Below are 13,371 nucleotides of genomic sequence, written 5' to 3' on the forward strand. Positions count from 1 at the left end.
TTCTCTGAATTTGGAAGGGAACCTCTGATCTTGGAGATGAAACAGACATCAGACTGCCCTTCTGAATCTTTACTACACTTCTGGGCAGAACTTCCCGACTGTAGAAAAGTTCCAAAGATGGCCAACAGAATGAACCTGAGGAATCATTCAGCATAAAGGCCTTCAGGACCTTTAGATCAACACTATATTAAGAACAAACACTAATTAAAACAATAAATCAGGAAAGACAATGAACCCTGCATCTTCTTATTACTGCCCATTGCTGAGAAGGCATTTGGAATCAGCAAAGCACTTTATTGTCAGACACTCTTAGTAAAAATACATTATTAAAAAAAAACACTTCAAGCTTTGAAAAGAGCATCTTTTTTCTACATCCTTACTACCTTTTCTGCTCTCTTTTAGAGGCTTTCAGTCATAATTTGTTTTTAATCTCAAACTAACCAGAAGATCCCCATAGTTTCTGAGAATACACGTGAGGAAAATTTGAAAGGGGGTAGCTTTTCTGTCCCCAATATAAATTATCCCAACATGAATGATAAAGAATGACAATATGAAGTAGCACTTAAAGACATATGTTCACCAGTTGGGTACTTTTTCAGTGTTTTTAACTGAAATACACAAAGCACAATATTTTGTTAATGAAAACAATTCTTTAGTTTAATGTACTTTACTGGATGTTTTGACCATGTGCAAGTGATTCTAGAGCAGGTGTATCGTGTCAAACTGGTGGCCAGTGGGCCAGATGTGTCATGTGCAGGCCACGTCCACCCCAGCTCTGTGAAAGGAGAAAACATCATGAAACATAACATGATGGCAACGTGATGCCGCAAGTTTGACACCCATGTTCTAGAAGGTCTAAATGAAAGGAATATTTCCATATGCATTGTTCTTACTTCAGAAAAATAAAAAATAGAAAGAGCTTATATTGTCATGAATATATAAATGAAAGCAAAGGTTCTTCTTCTTCCTTGCTTTACCCAAACCCATCCTTCTTTTCCCATCTTATTCCTTTCATATTCCTGGTTTTCAAAATCTCTGTTACTTGAACTATATTTGACATGTAAGACATTTATGCCCTTTGTAGATTAGGTCACAGAAAAAGATAGTCTGCAAAGTTGATAGCATTAAAAATTAATTATCAGGAATGTTCTAATAGTATGTCAGAGAATAGAGCCCAGGGTTAATTTAATGCTGGGGAGAGAAAATTCTTCAGTCTACAATGAAACCAGTATTTCCTCCCTCTACCCATGCATTTCTTCTTGGTTAGGAATGATCTTAACAAAATGGTAGGATGTAGATGAAAGATTCCATCCCCCCCCACTACAGTTTGGATTTTGAGAAATTCCTTTCATCTTCTTCCACATGTGTGACATGGCAGAGTCAACTGTTTTTATATGAAACATCATTCGACCGTGAAACGCAAGAACTTCCAATCCATCTTTGCTTCATCATTCACATATGTTCAATGCCATGGAAAACCTGCTGGCTTAAGAGAAGACAGTAGAGATAACAGTAAGGGGTGCAGAGTGCTGCTCTATGTTCTGTCCACTTCCTGTTGACTGCTCGAACACTGGGATCCACACGTTCCTCTTGGGTAGAACTTTGGCCAACCAAAGGCTTTGACAGATGGGCAGGATAGCAGAAGACGAGATATCACATGGTGGACTCTGATTCTTAGAAGGGAGAAACAAAACCCAGTTACAGATATATGACTGAAGGCAATTCTCCATAATTTTCCAATTTTGTTTTAATGGTCTCATTTTCAGAGTCTCTTCTTAGACCATATATTTATTAATAAGAGGTGAGATACAGGCATTCTGAACTATAATTTAGCACCTCTTTACACCTTTAATTCTGTTTTATCACCCTTATATTTTATATACACTAATGAGTCCCACGTTAACATCCAGGTATTAATTTTTCCCATTTAGACCTTCATACCCAGAAATATTACTTTCATCCTAGCTTATGTATAGGATAGAGAGTCACCTCCTGGGAATTTATTTGTGACCCCTGATATCTTCTCACTTTCTGTCTTTATGGGATGATATTACAGTATTGTTGTCATCAACACTATCATTACCGCCAACCAATTATTTATACTATATATAGTAGATTTGCTTTAATTTAATATAATTTTGTGATTTGGTAGGAATTGACATTAAATTTATATCAATTTAATTAACAAATGAACTGAAAGAAATGCCAATGTATTTTTTTTTTTGCCCTATGCCTATCACTTTCTATATTTTTGGTGACATGAGACTTCCGCTATATTGCTAAAAGCTATGTAAATGTGATGAATGAATGAATGAATGAATGAATGAATGAATGAATGAATGAATAGCTCTCTGTCTTATATAAGTTCCATGCTATGAGGCTGCCTGAATTGTTTTCAAATATCACTTTTTGAATGCTTTATTAAATAAGTAAAGGGTTAATCATAATTTAATAAAGCATTTCATTTGCAAACTTTCCCAAGTGAAGCAGAATTTATAGAACTTTCTAATCAGAGTTAGAGAGAACGGAAAACAGTTCCCTCTAGGATGACCAATTTCATATATCTCTATCTATGGGACCAGGAGTATCGAGTAGTGGTGTCCCTACACAAACAGCTTCAAAGTTTGTGACAAAAACCTTGTATAAGAAAGAGGAATAGCTTATGAAAAATGGAACTATTCCACAGATGCTGTGCACCAATTGTGATTTGTAGCAAATCTTTAAAAAAAAATCATAAAGGAAATGAAACCACAAGAATAAAAAATGCAAAAATAAAAATTCATTTTTTTAAAGTTCAAATTTGAAACTACTCTTTGTTACGGATGGCCCATTAAAAATAAATAAATATAAACAGATTCCATCTCTGCCTCAGGGAACTTACTCAGAATACACAGAAGAATTAAAAAAACCCAATGACCATTATCCATTTTTAAAGATGGATTATTTGCAAAAGTTTCACACCACTCAAGTGGGTTTATTGCCTGCTTTGAGACACGAAAGGAAACAACTAAATCAATCTGATAAAATAGTTCAGTCTGTAGCTAAGCCACATATTAACTCTTTTATTGTTTGCAAAAAAAAAATTCTTTAAAGACTTCTTTAAATGAAAACTTATTTCACTGAAATTTCATGTTCTCACCAAATACTTTTCTTCCTTTGTACCCACTTTTTAAGGAGATCATTAAGGGCAAAAATGTTCTTTCACTTAAAAGGAACACAAAATACTTTCCAGCAGTTGATCTCTGGCACAGAGATTTTGCAATCAGTTTCAATTTTATGCCCTAGAAATTTCCAAATACCACAGAGCAGAGGAGAGCTTTTTATTGAAATGAATCATAAATACGTATCTTTAGTTGAGTTTTAAGTAACACTTTCTTTCTGGGTAGTATGCATCAGATATACTGAAAAAAATATATCTGTATTCTCTGAATGTTTCAAAAGTATTCAAGCATGCTCACTTCTATATTTTTGCTTAGGAGATACTTGCACATGTGATTTTAACATCTTTGTAAGATACCTGTGCATATGACTGCCATGATTTGCACAGACCACATGTTGGAAACTATACAGTTGCGCTGATTCACTTTGATATATTTTACCATAAGTCTTGTTTCTTCATAATCTGGTGATCCCCCTTGCCATGCTGCATCTAAATGTCTCTAACAGACACTCTGAAATTAGTTGGAGAACCCTGCTTATATTTCCAATAGTAAGTTTGGCTCACAGTGGGGTAGCCAACAGTAGGATCTTCTCATCAACTTATGGAAATTTCTCCCCAAGCCTGCTTGCCTGACTCCTCACTGTCTTCTTTCAGGAAAAGAACTGGAGACCAGTCAACTTGTTGATGAGATGAAAATAACTATTCCAGGCCCAGGCAGACTTTAAGTTTTCCTATTACTTATTTCATTTTTCTCTGCTTAAAATGAACTCAATTTTAACATTTCTATTCATTGTTTTGAAGCATGCTGATTTAATTTCAGACCCCTTCCTCCCCTTTCTGGGTAAACTATTGTAGCTCCTTTGGGAAATATGTCAGTAAGCCTTAACAGTCTATCGCTGCCTTTATTAAATCCTCAAAATGACCCATTAAACATGACTGATGATGCTAATGACAGAACTCTTTCCATCTTCAGAATGAGAAGCCCTTCCCTACTAAAACCAACTTAAGACGTGCTTATTCACTATAGGACTTTATATCTGAGCCTCCTTCCCAGCTTTTGTGGTATGTCACTGTTTTTTGATAGCAGATACAGTGTCTCTGATATTTTTTTTCCTTCTGTTCAATCATATCTCATTCTCTGAGATTACTCTGGGCAAGTTTTCTTGGCAAGGTTTTTCAGAAGTGGTTTGCCATTGCTTCTTTCCTAGGTCTGAGAGAGTGACTGGACCAAGGTCACCCATCTGGCTTCATACCTATATCTCTTATGCCTATATAACAGACATATATCACATGAAATACTCAGCTAATGTTGAAACTGATACAGGAACAAAACAGTCAAACTATCCTTGTGCTGTTGAAGGGATTTCCCTGATGTGAAACCGAATGTGTCAATACTCTTTCTCTTCAGGCAAATGGCTTGAATCAAAGTCAAAATTGAGGGCTATCCAAAGCTGGATGTAAACTAGACTCTTGAGAAATTTCTTTTGAACCTTGGACCTTTTGAAATGAGAAGGATATTTCCCAAAAGAAAGCTAATTGTCTGGGCAACAGACCTAAGTTGGCCTCAGGAATGAGAGTTACGGGCTGGTCAAGCAGCTGGTTATGTTCAAAAGTTCCACTTTTGCCCATGATGGTCTCATTTTTTATTCAAAAGCTGTCACTCAGCCATTACTGCTATCCTGTTGCTTTTACATCTCTGATGAATGTGATCAAAAGGTTGCTACCGACTGTGACATTGATATGATGAGGTCAAGTGCCACTTGCCTAAAAATCTAACTTTCAAGGCTGAAATGGTGGCAAATGATTTACTACATCTGCTAGGTTTTATTTAAACAAGGGCTTCCAGAAAGTATATCCCTCAAAAACAGATGCTGATAGTAGTACAGTCGTAAGTCTCCCTTCCCCACAATGGCAGGGATCTTATTTGCATGAGATCTCGTGCAAAGCTACAACTGCCTCATATGGAACCAGCACAACAATTGTATCTGACTTTTAGCAGCAAGGTGACCTCTGTTTTTTAATCCCTGTGACATTGTCAATAAAACTGAAGCAGAACAGAAAGAGCATTCTTATCAGGGTTGTGGGACGGTATGCAGAAGTGATTATGACCTTATTTTGTTAAACCCTGCCCAGGTTTTCCAGACTCCCAGCAAATAACATCTTGATTAAATTCTGAATAACTGAATTTTCAGGTGTTGACTCAGGTTCCACCATTATTATGAATAAGAACCAGATGCAATTCTTAGCTTGCATTACTTTTGATTCTTTACAGAGATTGAATGCCAATTGTATTTTAGATTTGCTGAAAGGAGGTTGCCCCCAAATATGGCAAATGATGAGATATTCTAAAAACAACAACAACAGCTACTGTAACACTCTGAGATAGCTTTTAAACAGCCTAGTAAGACCACATGAATTGATGAAAGGACTGAAGAAGAACATTGATAGTCCCAAGGGTGCTTTTCCAAAAGGCAACTGGGTTTTCTTGGGGTTTTCCTTAAAGATATTTTACTTCTCATCCAAGAAACTTCTTCAGTTCAGAACTGAAGCTTCTTGGATGAGGAGTGAAATATCTTTAAGTTAAAAACCAAGAAAACCCAGTTGTCTTTTGGAAAAGCACCCATGGGACAACTATGAACTGGATGATTGAAACTCTTTATATAGACAAGAACACTGATACCTGTGCAACAACAACAACAGTAAAAGAACTAGGAAGCACATGTTCAACTAGAAATGTCAAAGAGGAATTTCCTACTCATAGCAATGCAGCTGAACCAAACAGACATGCAGATCTATTGTTTCTGAAAGGAGATTTCAAGGGATGGGTAGTATATCAAAAGGAGAAAGCAGGATTGACACTCAGTTACATGCCATCTTGTTCTATAATATCCTGAATAAATATCCTTTTCAACAGAAAAAGAATAGGAAATTTGGGGAGAAGTAGTTCCTTGTCAAGTAGCTAATTATTTCTTATTTGTTTTTCCAAAGCCTGATTTCCAACATTTGTTAGCCTGGATTTCTGAGTTCCTTTTTAGGGATGAAATGTATCTACCATATGGTAGAAAAAAGAAGGGACATTTTAAAAGATTTTTAAGATCCTTCCCCACAAATTTAATTCCTTCCCTACTTCACTGGAAGCAAACCCTATTCCATTTCACTATTTTAGAACATTATCATTTGATATTAATAATCCACAATTATGTATTCCAGACCTTGTTCCCAAATATTATGAAGACTACTGAAGTGCAAAAAATCAGAAAGATTGATTCCCTCTCACTTGCAAAACTGTCATATTCTTAATTAAGGAAAGTACCCTGTGAAATAGTAGGATTTGGTGCATTCCAAGTTATAAATCATTCATGCTCTTACAGACACACCACCCCTTAACAATTTTGGGGGGAGGAAACATCTATTTAGATTTGCTGTTTGTGTCATAAAGCATTTTCTCTTCTAATATAGAATATCTGATCTGATCTTTTCATATGATTTAGGGTTTTTCATGTGATTTAGGCTTAAAAGCCCAGAAGTGGCTCTTTCATCATGTGTCAGAAGAGAACTGAAAATTTATTGGGTTTGCTTAGGTCATGCTTCTGAAAATTGTACTTTCTGGAAATGAAAAATAAAGGAACTCAGAATTGGAAGGGGAGAAAATGTTAAATACAGATGAGCAGAATGCTCCTTAAATTTGATGGTTGTTGAATTTAAGAAGCTTGATAATAAAAAAATTATTTATCAGTTTCTGTTGAAGACAAAGTAACATTTTATACTCATGCACATTCTCAGGCCTTCTAGAAGCCTTTCGGCCTTCAGCATTCCTTCTATATATACTTTAATACATGCATTATATTAAGTATGGGAAATAAGAGGCTGAACCAGGGCTTAGTGCAACAAGGTTTATTTACAAGGACTGAACGTGCTTGCTCAGCCTGGAACTGGCTCGCAGCGAACAGCGAAGGCTGGACCCAGCAGCCTGCTTTGTAGCAGGCTGCTGGGAAACCCAGCCAATGAGAAGGGGCAGCCGCCCTGCAGCGAGAACGGACCTGGGTGGGAACTTCTTCAAGGTCCAGGGACATAACACCCCTTCCCCCAGATGCGAACACGCATAGTCCTTGAGGTATACGGGAGGTTTGTGCTGACGTCCAGAGCGGCGCAACTCTGGTGTGCTGTTTGGTGGGTCAGAGTCCGTCGGTGACTGTTGGCTCGATGATGAGTCCTGAGTACCACCCTCGGTCGGAGCAGGTCCGGGGCTAGAAGGGCTGGACGCTGGGAGTGTCCTCACACCGTCTGGCTCGGATGGGTTGGACGCTAGGTCGCCGCAGTCAGCATTTGGATTCTCTGGTCCGGCTGAAGGTGTTAGCAGGTCATCGGGGTAGATGTTGCTGTGTGGTGTTGCAGCGGACTCTCACCAGTCTGTGCCCACAGTCGCGGCTGTGACGAGGGTGCCCTGGCGTCTCGAAGCTGGTCCAGATGTCGTCTCCAGACCCGGCCATCTTCCAGCTTAACCCGGTATGATCTGGGTCCTGTGATGGCTACGATTTCTCCCGGGATCCACAATGGGTCGCCAGCGAAGTTTCTGAACACGGGTTCCTGCAAGACAAATGCCTACTCCCGATGTGTGAAGCGAGAGGAGAGTCAGGGCAGTAATGTGGGTGAAGCCTGTCCAATACAGTTCGCAGGCGTCTGCCCATCAGAAGCTCGGCCGGGGACTTGTTGGTTACCGTGCAAGGGGTTGAATGCTGGCTTAACAGGAAACAGGATAGTCTGTGGTGCCAGTCATCCTTGTTGAACCTGGCCAGGGCTTCTTTAGTGGTCCTAACGGCTCTCTCTGCCAGCCCGTTACTGGCAGGATGAAAGGGGGCCGTGAAGATGTGGCGAATGCCCAGGTTGGCGTAGAAATGACTGAATTCGGTTGACGCGGGTGGGGACCATTGTCGGAAACAATGGAGTCTGGTAGACCGTGCGTAACGAACAGGCGAGTCAATGCCTTGATGACTGCTTGTGAAGTGGTCGTGGATAGTTGTGCCACATCAATCCACTTTGAGTAAGAGTCTACGACCACGAGGAACATTTTGCCATGCAATGGGCCTGCGAGATCGATGTGAATCCTGGACCAGGGTGCGTTGGCACTTTCCCACTTGGTGGGGTGGACGGGAAACCTGGCAGGGATGGCAGGAGCTTACCCATTTGTTGATGTCTCGTGAGGCCGGGCCACCAAATGTAGCCCCGGCGCCAACGCCTTCATTCTGGCGATGCCGGGTGGCCCTCGTGCAACGCCTCCAGCACTTTCGGGTACGCAGAGATGTCGGGATGACCACTCGAGTGCCCCACAGCAGGCAGCCCTGTAAGCTCGATAGTTCCTGTAAGCGGGTCTTAAATGGGTGGAATTTAGCTTCATGTCACTGCTGCCGGCCACCCCCTCCTCACCCAGTCCAGTACCTGGGCGATCGTTTTGTCCGCTTTGGATTTATTGGCAATATCAAGGGCAGTGATTGGGAGGTCCAGTTGGGTGACTTCAAAAATGGCGTTGACCGGGCAGGGTCTTCAGCTGGGGCAGGCAGGGGGGGCAGCGGCTGAGGCGTCTGCGTGGGACAATGTTTTACCTGGGCGGTGCAACGAGTCTATACTGCAGTATGCTGCTAGGAAAAGGGTCCATCTGGTCATTCTGGGGGACAGAATTTGAGGGGTCTGCTTGTCACCTGCTAGTAACCCTAAGAAGCGGTTTGTAGTCCGTGACTAGCTCGAAAAAGTGGCCAAAGAGAAATTCGTGAAATTTCTTCACCGCTGCAACAGCTGCCAAGGCTTCTTTATCGATCTGACTGTAATTGCGCTCTGTTGCAGAAGCGTCCTGGAAAAAAAAAGCGATAGGGGCCTCGGGCAGTTGGGAGCCTGTGGCCAGGAACTGCCCCAATTCCGGAAGGAGATCTGCGTCTGCTGCCAGTACTAATGGAAGGTTGGGGTCAAACTGGATAAGCACTGCCTCTGATGTGAGTAGCGACTTGACTGCGCGGAAAGCGGAGTCTTCTTTGTGTCCCCAATGCCAAACCGTTTTTTATCCAGAAGTCTGTGGAGGTTCTGCCACAGAGGCTTTATGGGGCAGGAGCAGCCAGCGTAAAAGTTCAAAGAGCCCCAAAAGGCCTGCAGTTCCGCTTTGGAGGTTGGAGTGGGTGCCTCGTGTATTGCCTTAACCTTGGACTCCAGGGGTGAATGCCTGAGGCGTCAATTTTATAACCCAGAAAGTCCACCTGTCTAGTGGCAATGGCACATTTTTCTTTTTTAACTTGAGGCCATGCTGCCTGAACCTCTCTAGGACTGCTTGAACTCTCTGGAAGAGTTGGGGTCTGTTCCTGGCCGAGGAACTAAGATGTCATCGAGTAGGGTACTACTCCAGGAAGGCCCTGTAAAATCCGCTCCATGAGGGATCATTGAAAAATGCCTGGGGCAACACTTACGCTTAAACTGGAGACGCGCTTGACGGAAGGCAGCACCCTGTGGGTGACAATGGTCTGAAGTTCTGCCGTTTGGTCATCAACAGGAACTGTTGATATGCTTGAGACATGTCCAATTTGGCAAAGATGGTGCCAGGTTCAAAAGTATGTAATAAATGCTGAATGACAGGTACTGGATAAGCGCTAACTTGCAAGAATTTATTGATTGTGGTCTTGTAGTCTGAGCAAATTCTCAGGCTACCATCTTTTTGAGGGCTGTGACGCGATGGGCGTCTCCCATTTGGCGAAGAAGTCTGTAGGCTCCAGGATCCCTTGTTTTAGTAATTTATCTAATTCAAGGTCTAATTTAGGCGAATGGCGAATGGAACTCTGCGGTTTTAACCGAATTGGGACTGCCTGGGGATCGACTGAAAATGAGATAGGGTGCCGTTATAACTTGCCCTAACTCATCACTGAATACGTCTGAGTAATCAGCAAACAGGGAGTCCGTGTCAGAGGTTGAGGTAGCATGGACTCCTGTTAGCCCTAAACCGAGGGGGGGGAAACCAATCAAGTCCCAAAAGTGTAGGAGGTTGCCGCTCACTACCACTAGAGGTAGGTGGCCCTTAAAGGTTTTAAAATTAACAAAAACTTGCCTCTGCCGATTACAGGAATGGTCTTCCCTGGTAGTCCTTTAGGCTAAGCTGGCACTTCTGGAGTCGGTTTCTTGATAGGCTGGGTTGAAGCTCCTTGAGGTGTTCAGGAAATAATGGAAGCGCTGACCCGTGTCAACCTCCATGTTGCAAGGTTTACCTTCTAATAAGACGGAAAAAGAGATTTTACTAATAGAATAGCAAGTGTGATTAGCGCAGAGGTGTGTGCGACAGTTTAATACTTGCCTTTGGGGCCCGGCATGTGCGAATGAAGATGCCCTTTGTGCTACGTTGTGTGAGGCTTGGCATACTCTTGCAATGCCCCTTCTTATGGCAGTTGTTGCAAGTGGCTCCTTTAATTTGCATGTGGTCCTCAGGTGAGGTCCACCACAGGAAAGGCACAGGGTGATGTGCTTGGATGGCCGGTGTTATCTTGTCTGGTTCCTGCCTGCGGGCGCCTGGGCGTTTGTGAGGCGGTGAATGTCGCCTCGTCACTTGGGTCTTCCTCGTTGACCACCTCTTCTGAGTGGGACGGGAACTACTGTTTGCTTGGTGACAGGACCTTGGATCTCGGTGGCTGAATGAGATGCCATCTCCTCTGCCAGGGCTACCTCGATGGCTTGAGCGAGGTTAAGGTCTTTTTGGCGAGCAGCCGTCTTTGTAGGTGCAGGTCCTTGACCCCGCAGACCAGCTGGTCTAGGAGCATGTCATCAAGATAGCTGCCAAACCCACAATGGAGTGCTGCAGTCCTGAGAGCAGCCAGTGTGCTGATTGATGCTCTCTTTGTCCCCCCTGCTTCCTCATTCTGAAGGTGAAGCGTCTGGCAATCTGTGAAGGTCTAGGAGAATAGTGGTTAGTAAGGATTTCTAACAGTTCTGTCCAGGGGACATTCTTTAACTCACGTGGAGCCACAAGAGCTGTGGCTGTATCGAAGAGCGATGGCTCCACAGTAGGTCAGGAAATATGCTTTCTTTCCGGTGTTCCCCTGCATCAGCCAATCCGATGGCATCGATGTAATGATTAAACCGATTCTTGTATGATTCCCACTTCTCCTCATCTGGCTTGAGCGCTGGGAAGGCTGGATTGGAGTTCATGTTGTGGGTCTACTGGCTACCTGTTGGATAAAATGCTTTCTCTCTGGGTAGCAGTAGAGGTTTAGTGCCTGTGCTAGGCAAGTGCTCTCTCTCTCTCTGGGGTAGCAGTAGAGGTTTAGTGCCTGTGCTAGGCAAGTGACTTCAGCTCTGGGGAAGTTTCGCAATTCCCTCTCTCTCTCTGGGGATCAGAAGGTGTTTAGACTGCAGCGGTCATTGGCAGCGTCTTTTGAAATTCGCGCCTGTGTGGGGCGTTAGCGATTTCCTAATACAACGCTGTGTTGCATTTGAATGTGCTTCAGCTGACAGCTGTTTGAATTTCGCGCCTAAACGGCACGGCGGCTGCGGCTCACAGCGCTACACTTCCTCTGTAGCTTATGCTAACAAGCGGCTAAGCAGGCGCTTCTCACTTTCACTAGCTTGTTTGCTGATCGCTTTCTCTCTGGGTTGCGATCAGCGTTTGCCTCTATTTTGGCTGATCGCTCTCTCTCTGGGCTGCGGATCAGCGTTTTAGTGATTCAGCGTTCGTTCTCATTTCGGGCTGATCGCTCTCTGGAGTTGCGGTCAGCGTTTGCCCTATATTTGGCTGATCGCTCTCTCTCTGGGCTGCGGATCAAGCGTTTTTAGTGATTCAGCGTTGCAGCTTGCCTCTGGTAGCAATCCCACCCTCGTCGCCAGTATTAAGTATGGGAAATAAGAGGCTGAACCAGGGCTTAGTGCAACAAGGTTTATTTACAAGGACTGAACGTGCTTGCTCAGCCTGGAACTGGCTGCAGCGAACAGCGAAGGGGCTGGACCCAGCAGCCTGCTTTGTAGCAGGCTGCTGGGAAAACCCAGCCAATGAGAAGGCAGCCGCCCCTGCAGCGAGAACGGACCTGGGTGGGAACTTCTTCAAGGTCCAGGGACATAACACATTACTACAACCTATACAATATCCACTGCTTGTCATAAATGTGTGTGCACCGTGAGCATAAACATCCTATAAACAACCAATAGTAGATAATAGAATGAAAGTCATGTTGTAAACTTAAAGTACGAGCTCAGTGTAAATGTATACTTATATCTTATAAGCAACCAATAGCTACAGGTAATCTACACATAGAAGGAACCAAGGAACTCTTTGATACAAAAGAATAAAAGGATACAGGCAGTTCCGGAGTTAAGAATGTCTGACTTTCAGACAACTCCCTACTTATGAAAAAGCTGCCTATTACTAAAAATTGCAGATGGTGTTGTTCTTTTTTCCTTAAGCTGATAAATCACTGAAGCCATGTTTTTATGTACTGTTGAATCCACACATGTTTAATGTACAGCTTGTTGTCAGCAGTTCATTGTGTAGGAGTACAAGTTCCAACCTACCTACAAATTACTGAGTTAAAGGCAGAATTAGGAATAAAAGTCATTCTTAACCTGGGTCTACCTATACCTGACTTGAAGCGGTGAATTGTTGATGTATGTTTGTCTCTGGTTGAACTAACTCCTTTTTGAGAGAGGACTTTCAATCAATTTGTCACATTATCTTAAGTTGTTTTCTTTAAAGTGGTATACTTCTATAAACTTCTATACCCCCGCCCAATATCAGATCTTGTGTCTGTTGGTCTTGCAAAGTTCAAGTTTGTGGTCTAGTATTTGATATGTCCTAGAGCCAATGTTTTCAAAGCTGCTAGCCTATTTTGTTTATAATTTTTCTTTTGAGGTTAATAAAGAAAAACAAGGGTCATCATACTATTGCCCATATGGAGACAGTAATTAACAAATTACAGAGAGACTAATATGGCCTGTCAGCCATTAGGACCTGCAAAAAAATGGAAGATTACTGCATTCTAAAATGTGACTTCCCAGATACTCACCTGAGGGACCCTAGATTTTCCCCAGAAGAAAATCTAAACTGTGTCCTTCTGTTCTCAGTGGATTTTGGAAGAGGACAGTCAGAGTTTTGTCACAGTGACCACACTTACTGGCCTGTTTGCAGTTTAAGGAAAAGGCCCAGAGCTGAAAAGGTTAAAATAAGAATGGGAAAAAGTGGGGTAGAGGGAGAATGA

At 42.5% G+C, this 13,371-nt stretch overlaps 1 protein-coding gene across 3 annotated transcripts in view; it reads right to left on the minus strand.

Moving 5' to 3' along the window:
* Positions 1 to 251: 251 nt before the first annotated feature.
* HRH2 (histamine receptor H2) overlaps positions 252 to 13,371 on the minus strand; it is a 45,606-nt gene continuing 32,486 nt past the window's right edge. The window contains exons 3-4 of one of the 3 annotated variants that reach the window (XR_015741703.1): positions 13,180 to 13,321; positions 252 to 1,673 (exon numbers count right to left, since the gene is read on the minus strand). Coding sequence is in view for 1 of the 3 variants with exons in the window: in XM_087924214.1 (XP_087780340.1) it covers positions 1,535 to 1,673 (139 nt within the window). In the remaining 2 variants the exon portion in view is untranslated. The remainder of the gene's footprint in view (positions 1,674 to 13,179; positions 13,322 to 13,371) is intronic. The other 2 variants (XM_087924214.1, XR_015741704.1) reach the window with 2 other exon arrangements.

The sequence above is a fragment of the Pseudonaja textilis genome, chromosome 2 (genome assembly GCF_049901715.1).
Source record: "Pseudonaja textilis isolate UNSWEBS1 chromosome 2, rPseTex1.2, whole genome shotgun sequence".
Lineage (NCBI taxonomy): Eukaryota > Metazoa > Chordata > Lepidosauria > Squamata > Elapidae > Pseudonaja > Pseudonaja textilis.